General features: G+C 45.3%; 1 protein-coding gene across 1 annotated transcript; it reads right to left on the bottom strand.

Annotated features, from left to right (window-relative positions):
* Positions 1-2,582: 2,582 nt before the first annotated feature.
* Positions 2,583-8,443, bottom strand: BGLAP (bone gamma-carboxyglutamate protein). The gene is given in 4 exon segments (XM_060253918.1): positions 2,583-2,986; positions 4,221-4,287; positions 7,359-7,397; positions 8,294-8,443. Coding segments are annotated over 4 exon segments (303 nt in total). The 5' UTR covers positions 8,355-8,443; the 3' UTR covers positions 2,583-2,850.
* Positions 8,444-13,995: the final 5,552 nt, after the last annotated feature.

Genomic DNA, 13,995 nt, shown 5'->3' with positions numbered 1-13,995 from the left:
CTAGCCATTTGGGAGGTTAAAATTCTATGGTGCAAAAGTACTATAGAGCTTTAACCTCCCAAATGGCTAGAGCGTCTGGGAAAACCATAGAGTTTTTCTGGAAACGCCTAGAGCAGTCCCACATGGGTGCCACCATTTTGATGACGTCATTTCCGGGTGATGTCATCGCAGGGGGAGGTTCCCTCCACCGGCCCGATGTGGGCTGGTGGGTTGAGAACCTCCCAGGCAGGAGATTCCCTGTCCGGACTGGGGGGGTTGGCAACCCTATTCCATGCTCCTGCCTTTGATAACTGCTTCTTCCTAGATGCCTGGTTCTCTTCTCCCTTCCTTAGCTATTGTTACTGCCTTTCTCTACTATCTACACAGGTCAGCCAATCACAACCGTGGACGTTTCTTCCTGCTTCCTCTTTCTGTGAAATCAAGGCAGTCCAGCCAACCACCATCAGCTCCCTCATGTGCTCACATGAAGCTGCCTTATACTCTTGGTCTATCTAGTACTCTGACATTACTTGCTACCTGATCTTTTTAACTGAAGATGCTGGGAATTGAACCTGGGACCTTTTGCATGCAAAGCTGATGTTCTACCACCAAGCCACACCCTTCCACCCAGCATCTCCTCACTTAAGTGCCATCAAATCACTTCCATCTTACAGTGACTCTATGATGTGATGAACTCCAAAATATCCTATTGTTAACAGCCTTGCTCAGATCTTGCGAAATGAGGGCTCTGGCTTCCTTGATTGAATCACTCCATCTCATGTTGGGTCTCCCTCTTTTCCTGCTGCCTTCCACTTTTTCTAGCACAATTAAGAACATAAGAGAAGCCATGTTGGATCAGGCCAGTGGCCCATCCAGTCCAACACTCTGCATCACACAGTGGCCCAAAAACCCAGGTGCCATCAGGAGGTCCATCAGTGGGACCAGGACACTAGAAGCTCTCCCACTGTGCACCCCCCTCAAGCACCAAGAATAAAGAGCATCACTGCCCCAGACAGAGAGTTCCAACAATAAGCTGTGGCTAATAGCCACAGATGGACCTTTGCTCCATACGTTTATCCAATCCCCTCTTGAAGCTGTCTATGCTGGCAGCCGCCACCACCTCCTGTGGCAGTGAATTCCACATGTTAATCACCCTTTGGGTGAAGAAGTACTTCCTTTTATCAGTTTTAACCTGACTGCTCAGCAATTGCATGGAATGTCCACGAGTTCTCGTATTGTGAGAAAGGGAGAAAAGTACCTTTCTCTGTCTTCTCTATCCCATGCATAATCTTCTAAACCTCTATCATGTCACCCCTCAGGCAACGTTTAGTTTATTCAGTTTATATCCCGCCCTCCCTGCCGAAGCAGGCTCAGGGCGGCTATCCTAGGTGCACAGAATGGCTTTTGACTTGCTTTCCCCCCTAATTCTGTATTCCTGTTCCATGCTCCAACTCCATGGTCACATCTTTGCTCACGTGAGCAAAGGCTTCTGAAGGAGCCACCTTCCAAATGGGTAAGACTAGCGTGCCCACTGATGTATTCTGTGCCGTGGCTTCCACTTCGTGGAATGACCTGCCTGAGGTGATCAGTAAGGCCCCCACAATGCTATCATTCCACAGCATGTGCAAAACAGTGACATTCAGGAGTGCTTTTAAATGAAGAGATTAGAACTTCAGCAGAATAGAGCAGTTTAGGAGAGTTCCGAGCCTTTATAAAGGAACAGGACTATAGAGAATTCAAATTATTATTCTAGGATTTATCTTGCTTTTACTGCCTTGTCTTCTACATAAATAATTAAACTCACTGCATTGTTTATAGCATACATTCTCTCTGCAACGGGTACCCAACCTGTTACAGGCTGCAGGCTTCTTTGGGATTCTGGCACAGGATGGTGGTGGGTGCAACAAAATGGCTGCTTTGAGAGGTGGAGTCAACCACAAAATGGCTGCTGCAAGGGGCAGAGCCAATCACAAAATGATGGGGAGTGAACTCATGTATAACCAGGGCTTTTTTTTTTTAGCAGGAACACAGTTCCGGCTGGCTTGTTGTCAGGAGGTGTGGCCTAATAAGCAAATGAGTCCCTGCTGGGCTTTTTCTACAAAAAAAGCCATGTATAACTAATTTTTCTGTATTTCAAGGAGAAGCTGTGTTGAACTGGTTGCCTTTTAAAATGAGCACATTGTTTTAAAACATTTCCTTGCTTACATGCTGCTTACCTTCAGTCTTGTAGTGAATATTCTTGTGCTGTTGTGAGTGGCTGCTGCTGAAGCAATTGCTAAAAAATCTGCACAGCCAATCAGAACCCCTGCTGGGCAAATGCCTCACCTGGCCCCACCCACTTCCTGAAAATACTTAACAGGTGCCTGGAAAGGTGTTGGCAGGTGCCATGGGACTCACAGGCACCGCATTGGGAATCTCTGCCTCAGGCAGCTAATTGTTCATCTTGTACTTTTTATCCTGTACCAGTGCATTGTTAATTGGACATCTGATGCTGTAGGAATACATTGCTTTTATTCTGAAACTTGCCTTGAGTCTTAGCAAGAAAGGTGGGCTCTAAATAAACCAAAAGAAATATCTTAACTGGAACCATTTGCTCAGCCCAATGAAAGGAAAATGTGTTTTTAATAGATTTTTAATTTATCTCCAGTCTCTCCTTTACAGAAACATCAATGTTAAACACATTACAGCAGCAGCTAGAAAGCAAAGGCTATGGCAGTTGCAAGCAGAAGCCTTTGGGAGTGGCCTGTGGCACAGACAGCCCTGGATCTTAGAATTGCAGAATGTACAGAATGGCACCAAGTAATGAGCTAAGCTGCTGGTCCCTGGACCCGATCCTCCTTCCAGTTCCCCACTGTGCTGAATGCAGCTGGTCTACACTGGTCCGTAGAATCGGCGGTAAGCTGCTTCGAAGCCAATCTGGTCAGCCAATTCATCACAGTCAACGCTCAGCTCACAGATCTCTCGATGACTTTCAAGAGGTGAGGGAACATCTGGAGTGGCGGCAGCCCTACAGGAGAGCAGAAGTGTAGTGAGTTGGCCTCTCTCTTGGCCATCAGCAGGGCTGACACCCGATTGGACAAACATTAGCTTAGAAACCATGCAATGCAAAACTGTGCAACTGCACTAATGTGCAGTTCATTGTTTTAACTTTTCTCCACAGGAGGAAATGGAGACCAGAAGATGAAGGAGTGGGGGCAGTAAGGGCTGGAAGCTAAATTTGTTTCCTGGTGCCTTCAACCACTTAGAAGCAAGCTTGCTCCTATCTCCATAATCCCACCCCTTCATCACCATAGTCCCCTCCCGTATTCTGCAGTATGGTCACACTGCACTGTGATGGACTATCATAGGGGTGGCCCAACTTGCTTAATGTAAGAGCCACATAGAATAAATGTCAGACGTTTGAGAGCTCGAAGACATGGACACCAGATGTTTGAGGGAGGAAGGAAGGAAGGAAGGAAGGAAGGAAGGAAGGAAGGAAGGAAGGAAGGAAGGAAGGAAGGAAGGAAGGAAGGAAGGCAAATGGATGGGGAAGGAGACAGGCAAATGAATTGGAGGAGAGATGTGTAAAGAAAGCAACTTTAACTTTAAATGCATTCTCCAAGCTGCTGTCTGGCTTGTCTTGGAGAAGTGATTTAAAGAGATAAATGCCTTCTGCAAGCTGGCTGATGGGACAGTGAGGGCTTCAAGAGCCACACAATATGCATGAAAGAGCCACATGTGGCTCCCAAGCCACAGTTTGGCCACCCCTGGACTATTGGGACTTGCAATACAATGGGGGAAAGGGATTTCTTCTTGCTTGCCATGTTTCTCTTCATTCTCTTGCAAAAATATGTAAGTATTCATATTCCACCAACTGCAGAATTGGAGTTTGTTTTTAGGCTGTTATACTGTTTTTAGATTGTATATAGTTTTATTATATGTATCTGACTTCAACCTTGTATTATTGACTGTTGTTACCTGCTCAGAGCCCATTTGGGAAAGGGCAGGCTATAAATACATACATACATACATACATACTGCCTTTTCTGGCTACCAGTTCTTACCAGACTACACCCCCTAACTGAACAGTGCTGGAGAGCTTTTTCTCAGCAATCCTCAGAACAGCTGCCTGGTCCTTGGGATCTTTGCTGCTGTAGGGACCTGGCTGGATTCCAGCTCTCTGAGGTCTAATATTTAGGGACTCGTGGAGCCATCTTAAAATCTGTTGGAGAGCCCTCCCCCTTAGAATGTTGCATGTTGACATTTACCCATGAAGATTCCGTGTCTGTCTCTTCACTATCCCTGCACTGTCGCGTCTGGAGATGAAAGCTGCCAAGGGGAAGAAACAGTGGTTATTGCCAAGAAAGAGTTTGAAACTAACAACACCCTAAAGCAGGCATAGCCAAACTGTTGCTCAGGAGCCATATGTGACTCTATCATACATATTGTGTGGCTCTCAAAGCATCCCCCCACCCCGGCAGTCAGCTAGGAGAAGGCATTTCTCTCTTTAAATCACTTCTCCAAGCCAAGCCAGCTGGCAGCTTGGAGAATGTATTTAAAGTTAAAGTTGCTTTCTTTCCACCTTTCCCTCCATCCTCCCTATCTACTTGCCTTCCTGCCTTCCTATCTTGTGGCTCTCAAACATCTGATGTTTATTCTATGTGGCTGTTACGTTAAGTAAGTTTGGCCACCCTTGCCCTAAAGATTACCACTTTGATTCGCTTCCAGTTAGGGATGACTGAGTTTCTCATCCCTGCTGTTTCAGGACAAATACCCCACCCCACCCCAATTTGGATCTCATGGATTTGTTCTGGTAACCATGGTGCTTCCCTCTGGCATAAGCAGCCTTCTGCTGGTAGAGGACGCCTCCTTATGCTAATGGAAGGCATCGCTGTTAGAAGAGTTTGACCTCCATGACAAGAAAATTAATTTTTTTAGATGTCATGGTCATAAAGGAATATGCTAAATTCTATATGAATGTTTATTTAAAACTCTGAGATATGACAGTCACCACCTAAACATATGAGGAATAATTTACCATTTGCCCAATTCTTATGACTCATAAAAATTCCTTAAATATTTATGACTTTTAAATGAGAAACTTCCGTTCTTAAGCACAATTTAGCTACTATGGGCTGTCCAATTTGCTTTTTATAGTCTGCTTATTGAAAAGCTTATTTATAGTCTGCTTCTTTAAAAGCCTTGACAGCAGATAAGAAGAAATTACTCATGAAGAAAGGGAAAACTGAATGTGATAGGATTATATGTAGTCTTATAACAATGTAAGTGTGGATCTAAAGAATAATATTTGTAAAAAAATGGTATTTGCCAGAGAACGTCCTCTTATGTTTCTTATGTGATAAGAAACCCATGATTGCTTTTTAGGAGGAGAATTAGTTTAGGGGTCCCAAACCTTTCTGAGCCTGTGTGGGCATGTTTGGAATTTGGACATAGGAAGGTGGGTGCAACCACAAAATGGCTGCTGTAGGAGGTGGAGCCAGCTTCCAAATTGCTGGCACACAAGACAAAGCCAACCACACAATGTCAAAGAGTGAGGTTATGTACAACTCTTACCAGTAACTCTTCAACATATTTTGATTGGCCAATCAGAGGCCCTACTTAGCAAAAGCCGCACCTTGTCCACATTCTAAAAACACTTGATGGGCACCAGGACAGGTTATATTGCATTATCTAAGCGCTGATATATACTAAATGGCCCTTCCATTGGTAATAGCTATGGATCTTGTACTCTTGTTGAAGGAACAGTGAAAGTATAAAAGATTTGTAACATTCATCTAGGCAGAAGAAAGATTCGTTTAAAATTGATCGCGAACCTGTTTGGTGCTGGAACAGGCTGTCTACTTTATCTCTGTTACTTACAGGGAGGCTCCCCCTCCTCCCCTAGTTCTCCTTCACAAAAGTCATAACGACAGAATAATTCCTTAGTGGTTATAAACTCAATGGTTTGTTATCTAGTTGATATTGTACAAATTGCAATCTGGTTTTAAAAGAATTTTATTTATTTACATAATTTTACTATATAAAATATTACACAATTTACATAATTAACTAAATAACCATTGTAGATTGATAACCATTGTTATACGATTACGAGAAATCAGTATTGCATTTGTATATTACATTGGGGAGGGATGGTGGCTCAGTGGTCGAGCATCTGCTTGGTAAGATGCCCCTGAAGAAGGAGGCTGTTGGCCAAATGCCATGGGAATTTTTAGTGGAGTAATAAAATATATATTTCATTTACTTCTACCCACAGCTTTGGCCTTACTTCTATCTCTTCATGACTGGTGCAGTCCCTATTTTAATTTCTCCTTACAAAAATAATAGGAAGAACCAAGTTCAAATCCTGTGGCACCTTTAAGGCCAAATTATTTTTTATTAAAGGTGTAAGCTTCTGTACGCATGCACGCTTCTTCAGATACACTGAAATGAATGTTACCAGTCCATACAAATCGTTAGAGGGTGAGCAAGTTAGCATACAGCATAATAAAGGTGTTTAACAGATGCAAGGACCAAGCTGGAATAATAGGCTTAGTTTATACGGTCACTATTTCATGGAATCATAGAGTTGGAAGGGACCCCCAGGGTCATCTAGTTCAACCCCCTGCACAATGTAGGAAACTCACAAACACCTCCCCCTAAGTTCACAGGATCAGCATTGCTGTCAGATGGCCATCCAGCCTCTGTTTAAAAACAGGAAGGAAGGAGAGCCCACCTCCTGAGGAAGCCTGTTCCATTGAGGAACTGCTCTGTTTGTTTGGGTTTAATTTGGGGGGGGGGGGGGACAAAGTGAAGGAAATAAATATATCAAAATTGGAGACGGATGGGCAGATGTACCCTTCTTAACTGTGGAATGCTGAGAGAAATTAATTGAAATACCTTCTAATTTCTGCCAAGGAATAGTATAATCCTCCTTAATTTTGCAAGTTTTTTTGTACTTGAATTCTTTGCCAATGCACAATTAGGCATCTTAGGCCATTGAATGTGAGATTTCTGGGGCAGAAATTCACCACACTCACCTACTCCAGAATATCAACCGAGATCTGAGCGCAGGTGGGGTTAAACAAGGACAGCAGAAGGATGTAACCTATTGCAGTGTGAATGGCAGAAGAGCACTGCTGCAGCAAATGGAAGAGGGTAATCTAGCCCTGCACCCTGTGTCTGCAGTGGCCAAGCAGATCCCTCCGAGAAGCCCAAAAACAGATCATGACAGCCTTCGCTAGTTTTCTCCCCAGCATCTCTAATTGCCTTTCACAGTCCTCTGCTGAACTTCTGCGGAGAAGCAGTAGCAGCCTCAGTATTGTGAGCAAATCTTTTTCAAGTATCCCCCCGCCCCCGCTTTCTTAGAAGCAAAACAATATACCAGAGAGATTACTGACCTTCGGACCTGGGCGAGTCGTTGGAGTGAGCCGAATCATCTGTGGAAAAGAGATAGGAACAAGAATGTAACAATCCCAAAGCCAATTCTGATTTAAAAGAAGGGCATGTACACCACATGAATGGGCAGTGGGTAGTGTTGCCTGCTATTGCAATTGTTCTCCAGGTGGTCAAGAGCAGTTCCCCAGGAGAAAATGGCTGCTTTGGAGGGTGGGCTTCATATAGGGTTGTCAATCCCCAGGTGGGGGCAGGGGATCCCCCGGTTTGGAGGCCCTCCCCCCGCTTCAGGGTCATCAGAAAGCGGAGGGGGGAAGGAAGGTCTGCTGGGCACTCCATTATTCCCTATGGAGACCAATTCCCATAAGGTATAATGGAGGCAGGTCGAGACTGGGAAGAACAATTGGAAGAATCAGCAATGAGGGATGGGTTTTGAATATGAAATCGAGACAAGCCTGAGATTGCGAGAGTAATCCTACACAGGCTTACTCAGATATATTTAGTAGGACTTAATCCCAGGAAAATGTCTTCAGCATTGAATGTGAGCAACCTGTGGATTATGCAGGCTAAAGTATCCCCATTTTCTCAAGCTATTCCCTCCTGTATGCAGACATAGTCATGCACCTATGAAGCAGCCATACCAAATCTGACCACTGGTGCTGTCTGCTCTGACATGCAGGGGGGAGGGGTGTCTTTAAGGGATTAAGGCTCCTGTTCCCTGAGATCTTTAAACTGGGGGTGCCGGGAACTGAACCCAGGACTTTCTTCATGCAAGGCAAGAGCCCTACCACAGAGCCACAGCCTCTCTGAACAGGCTGGAAGAACAGGCGGCTATGTACAGGAGCCTGATGGCCCTCATAACGAATGAGTTTGACATCATCAGCAGCCCCACAAATGATCCTAAACCTAAAAATATAATGACTTCTGCGCCTCCTCTTACCTCCGTGACAAAGGCACAACGTCACTGCTGCCAACAGGCTCACCAGAGTTAGCATACGCATGCTGGCTGGTGCTTACTAATGGATCTTCTCTGCAGGTCTGAAGATGCTTGCTTGTTTGACTGGTCGTTCCTGTTCCCCCTCCTGGAATTCCATTCACCCTTTATATCTTTCTAGAAACCTGTGGCTTGGCAAGCAGTGTGCAATGCACAAATCCCTCTCCTGCTTGCTGTAACCGCAAGAGCAGCAGGTCACCAAGTATGGCTGCCAGATCTATTTTGGAGCCCATCTGCTAGGGAGGAAGGGAGCCAGCTCCAAATGGCAGCTGTGGCTTATAGCTAGGCATGTCAGCCAACGGGAAAACAGGGCCAGTGTAATGTTAAAGAGATTGGAACAGGATACAAATGTTCCAGGTGGGTAGCCATGTTGGACTGCGGCAGAAGAGCAAAGTTTGTGTCCAGTAGTGCCTTGAAGACCAACAAGATTGCCAGGGTATAAGATTTTGAGAGTCAGTGCTCCCTGAGATGAAGGGAGCGTTGACTCTCAAAGACTTATACTCTGTAAATCAGGGGTGTCAAACATGTGGATCAGGCCTCCAGAGGGTTCCTATCAGGTCCACGAGCAACTCACTGTCATATGCTTCATTCTCCCTCTCTTGTTTCCTTCTGCACCACAGCTTGCTTTGCCAGGCTTGCTCAAACAAGCTACAGAGCAAAGCCTCTATTTTCTCCATTGGCTGACCCGCTCACGAAGCAACTTATGTACAAAAGCTTGCAATGCCCAGCCATTTCATATTTTGCTCTTAGGCTCCAAGCATTGACCATGAGATTTCTGCAATGAATGTCAGTAAATCAAAAGTAGGTTTACAGCTTACAGATACACACCTGAACAGCCTACTCAAGATTGCTACAGCATATTGTCTCCCAATTTGGATGCAATAATTCAGAGCAAGAGGTGTCAGTTATCAGAAACTGTTAAATAAAATATTGCAGGTGTGCTAATCTTTTAAGCATGTTTTAAGCTTTAAAAATTATCTAATTGTGTTTTTCTGTGTCCTTTACAAAGTTTATATCTCTGCTACCTGGCATTACATTTTATGACACACATGGCCTGCCCCCACAAAGTTCCATTTATGTCAGATCTGGCCCTCATAACAAATGAGTTTGACACCCCTGTAAATCTTCTTTAAGCTGCAACTGGACTTGAATCTTGGTCAGCATGTGAAAGTTGTCTTGGAGAACCCCTATGACTTTGGCTAGGCATCCCCCAACGTTGTGTGTGTGCGACCATGGCCTCTACCAATATCCTTCCTGGCCTCTGCCAAGTGTTTTTAGAAAGGGAACAGAATCAGTAGGGCTTTTGCCCATTAGGGCTCTTGACTGACCACTGGAGATTGCATTCATTGTGCAGATTTTTTTTTTTAAAGTTGCTTGGGCAGCAGTTGCCTCCTCAGCACAAGGATCTTCACTGTGTGATTGCAGGACTACAGCGGCCATTTTGTGGCCAACTGCACCTCCTGTGGCAGCCATTTTGTGGCTGTGCCCATCACCCCGTGTCAGAATTCCAAAGGTTGCTTGCAGGCTCAAAATGGTTATGGACCCGTCTTTGGCATAGATACCCATGCATTCCAACTTCTGTTTACTGCAGATGGTTCATATTTGCTTGGTCCCACCTCTTTACTTACTTACTTCATTTATAACCAGGGGTCATTTCATAAAGAGGTGCCGGAACTCATTAGCACAACTCTTTTGCATATCCTGCACACCCCTGACATCACTGGAAGGTGGACTAAATTATATAATCTCAGCATCTACCTTAAAACGCTTCTTGAATTATAACTCATTATAAAACCTTACTCCCATCATACTTTTAAAATTACGTTTTCCTATGTGGCCACAGTGGCATGATGAAGATTTCCCTCTGTCTGCTTTATATGTTTTGGTTGTTTCCCAATTTTTTGTGGGGGAAAACATTAGAAAATTTGTCAAATCTTAAGAGTTCAGCAAAATTCTCACAGGGGGTTTGGAGCCCAGAAGCAAGTATTTTGGGAGGGGGGGGTAGAAAGAGCACAGTAAAATTTAGAGATTCTGGAGCTCCTCTCCTGTGAGCTTCAACCCAAAATGAGGTCTATTTATAACCCACCCTTCTCTTTAATGGGGACCCAAAGCGGCTTACAAAATTATCCTCTTCCATTTCATCCTCACCACAAACCTCTCAGGTAGAGTTAGGCTGAGAGTATGTGACTGGGCCAAATTTTTCTTCCAGGGAAAAGCAAGCTTGTTGAGTTCAAGGAGTCTTCCCCACTCCCCAGTAAATCCTCACAAGCTTATTCCAAAATGAATGCACGAAGAACAGCTCCCGTTTTTAACAAAAGTTGCAATTGTGTGCACACTTGGGGGGACGGGGGCTTGACTCCAACAGAAAATGAGTTGGGAGCAAAATTAATGGGCACATCCACAAACCAATTGCCCTTTCATCACACCCCCTCCAGCCAACAAATAGCAGCTCTCCAGCAGCCCTGGTCCCACTCAATGCACAGCAGCCAAGGTCTGAGCGCCTGCTCCGGCTGCAACGCCACTGAGGATGTTCTCCGCAGCTGAGAACGAAACGTCTGGAAGGAAAACTTTCTCCAGTAGAACACGGCACTTGATCCCGAAAGATTCTACAAACCCTAATGATGTCACCAGCCGTGAAAACCTGAAATCTTTGATAAAATTAATTCTATTACCTTATCAGAGAGAATTGTAGCAGCAATAGAGAGTAGCTTCTTGTGTCCCTGGACTTGTGATCCACAGCTGGAATGCAACTGTCTTTGAGCACCAACTGCTGAGATTCGTGGTCAGATAAGCAAGAAGCTTCTCTTGTAGCCCACAACAGGACAGCGCAAGAAGGGATGTATTTCAACAATTGCTGCATACTGTGATTTCCACAAGAAGAATCTGGGTTGGTACCTGTTGCTCCTTCCACTAATCTGGAGGCTGTGACCCTCTTCCTTTGAATCTGCCTTCAACAGAGAAAGACTTTCTTCCAGTGGAAAGTAACTTCATCTGGAGAAAATCTTTCTCTCACAAAGAAAAGTGTTTCTTTGTTGAAGGAAGTCTTTCTCAGCTGGAAAAAGGGAATCACAGGAAGATGATGATACTGGATTTATACTGCACCCTTCACTCTGAATCTCAGTGGTTTACAATCTCCTTTACCTTCCTGTGAGGTGGGTGGGGCTGAGAGAGCTCTTCCTTTAAAGGACAACTCTGTGAGAGCTATAGCTGATCCAAAACTATTCCAGCAGCTGCAAGTGGAGTGGGGAATCACATCTGGTTCTCCCAGATAAGAGTCCATGTATTTAAGCACTACATCAGCAGTCTCCAACCTTTTTGGCACAGATTTTGTGGAAGACAAGTTTTCCATGGACTGTGGGGGGAGAGGGGGGGAAGAGATGGTTTTGGGATAATACAAATGTGCGCTTTATTTTGGTGTGGTGGTTAAGTGTGCGGACTCTCATCTAGGAGAACCAGATTTGATTCCCCACTCCTCCACTTGCACCTGCTAGTATGGCCTTTGATTAGCCATAGCTCTAGAAGAGTTGTCCTTGAAAGGGCAGCTTCTGGGGAGAGCTCTCTCAGCCCCACCCACCTCACAGGGTGTCTGGGGAAGGACGATAAAGGAGATTGTGAGCCACTCTGAGAATTGTGTGGACAGGATATAAACCCACTGTCTTCTTCTTCCTATCACCACTATTACTACATTGTAAAATATAATAAAACAATTATACAACTCACGACCCAGTTGCTAACAGGCCACGGACTCCTGCAGTACACCAGACTGTGCCCATAAGAGCAGCCATGACCCATCTAACCCAGCATGCTGCTTCCTGCCAGTAGCCAGAGATGCTACCAGAATGCCTCCCAGCAGGGCACAGAGGCCAGTTTCTTTCTATTATTGCGCCTGCATGTACTCAGAAGTTCATTGCCTCTGATCCTGAGGGTTCCATTTAGGTGTCGTGGCTAACAGCCATTTATGGACCCCTCCATCTTCCTCAATGAAACTACCAGCCATCACTACAGCCAGCAGCACTAAATTTGTCAAGTTTATTAGCATTTGAGGGAAGATTTCCTTGTCCATCCAGACCTTACTGCCCACAAATGTCATTTAATGCCTGCAAGCATCATGGGAATGGGAGACAAAAGAGCCAGTTTGGTGTAGTGGTTAAGTGTGCGGAATGGGAGAACCGGGTTTGATTCCCCACTCCTCCACTTGCAGCTGCTAGAATGGCCTTGGGTCAGCCATAGCTCTGGAAGTTGTCCTTGAAAGGGCAGCTGCTGTGAGAGTCCTCTCAGCCCCACCCACCTCACAGGGTGTCTGTTGTGGGGGAGGAAGGTAAAGGAGTGTGACCCGCTCTGAGACTCTGAGTAGAGGGCGGGATATAAATCCAATATCTTCTTGATTCACTTTTGTCATTTGAAGTTGCCCTCAAAGAGAAGCCTCAGCCAGGCCAACAACACCACACAACAGTAGCCAGGAGCGGAAAAGATGCTCACAGCCCATAATTTTACTCATGAGCTACAGAGATTTCCTGCTGTTTGGGTTTGTCTTTGCTTAGATGTGCAGGGTCAGAGAGAAACCCAAAGGTGCAATTTTGCATGGCTCCATCCGTTCTCCCCCCCAAATGTCATCCTGCCATTGCAAGCCACAGTGCTGAGCTCTGAAGCTCTGGGAAGGCCTCCAAACCAGGGAGAGGAAACACCCAAGAGCAGCGCTCTCATTTGTGCCAGATGCAAACCATTAGCTAAAGCCTGCAAGGAGACAGATGCCAAAGGGGGCCCCACTCACCAGCGCCACGTTTGCTGGACCCATTTTCCCTCAGTGCTACAGTATGTGCACACTGACAAAACATTGCAAAAAAGGACCATAAAAAAGTATAGTTTGCTTTTGTGAACTGAGGTAATACACAACTGTTGAAGATTTTGAATTGTGAGCTACAGGGCCTTTGACTCAGAATGCAGCAACCCACATCAAGTGTCTTCTCTCAAAAACTGATATATTTTTGTAGACTCAGCAGCGAATTTGGATAGAATAGAGAGGTCCACATCAGTTGTCTTGGAACTCTGAGTGGGGGAACAAACAGGTGTCCGGGAGTGCTTCTTTGCTACCCATGTGTCCTGCTGGCATATACATGCACTCTCTTGCTGAGATCATCTGGAAGTTTGGTGCCAGCAACTGGGAACACCCTGATTCCATCTTGCTATCTGAAGTGCAGAAACAGGGACGAACAGCAGGTCAGCTTGCCTTCCCTGGATCACAGTAGCTTGAGATTTCAAAGTTAGCCTGTGGGAGCAAAGCAGGCAGGGTACAGCAACCAGTGGAACCTCTAAAACGGCAGGGCAGGTACAAAGTGCAAGACACGCAACCCTGCTTAGCAGGAGATATTCTCAGATTCGTTGGTGACTGTGGTTGTTACCCAGTTTGGTTTTCAGACTTCCTAGAGAGCAAGGGAAAGGAGAAGCATTGCCGAATGCCAAGTCAGGATGAGCATGAGGTTTTTCTGGATCTCCCGGAGAGCAACCCAAAGGAACAGGACGGGCTTGCGAAGTCTGTTCCTTTGCAACATGCATTTGCTATCCTCCAGTACCACAAAGACTGCTACAGAGATACTTTGTTTTAGTTGATTTACAGTCCCCATAATGGGCACAGGGCGGATCACAAGCAC

The sequence above is a fragment of the Heteronotia binoei genome, chromosome 1 (genome assembly GCF_032191835.1).
Source record: "Heteronotia binoei isolate CCM8104 ecotype False Entrance Well chromosome 1, APGP_CSIRO_Hbin_v1, whole genome shotgun sequence".
NCBI classification, from domain to species: domain Eukaryota; kingdom Metazoa; phylum Chordata; class Lepidosauria; order Squamata; family Gekkonidae; genus Heteronotia; species Heteronotia binoei.
The sequence above is the reverse complement of the archived record's forward strand: the minus strand, read 5'-3'. Positions and strand labels throughout refer to the sequence as shown.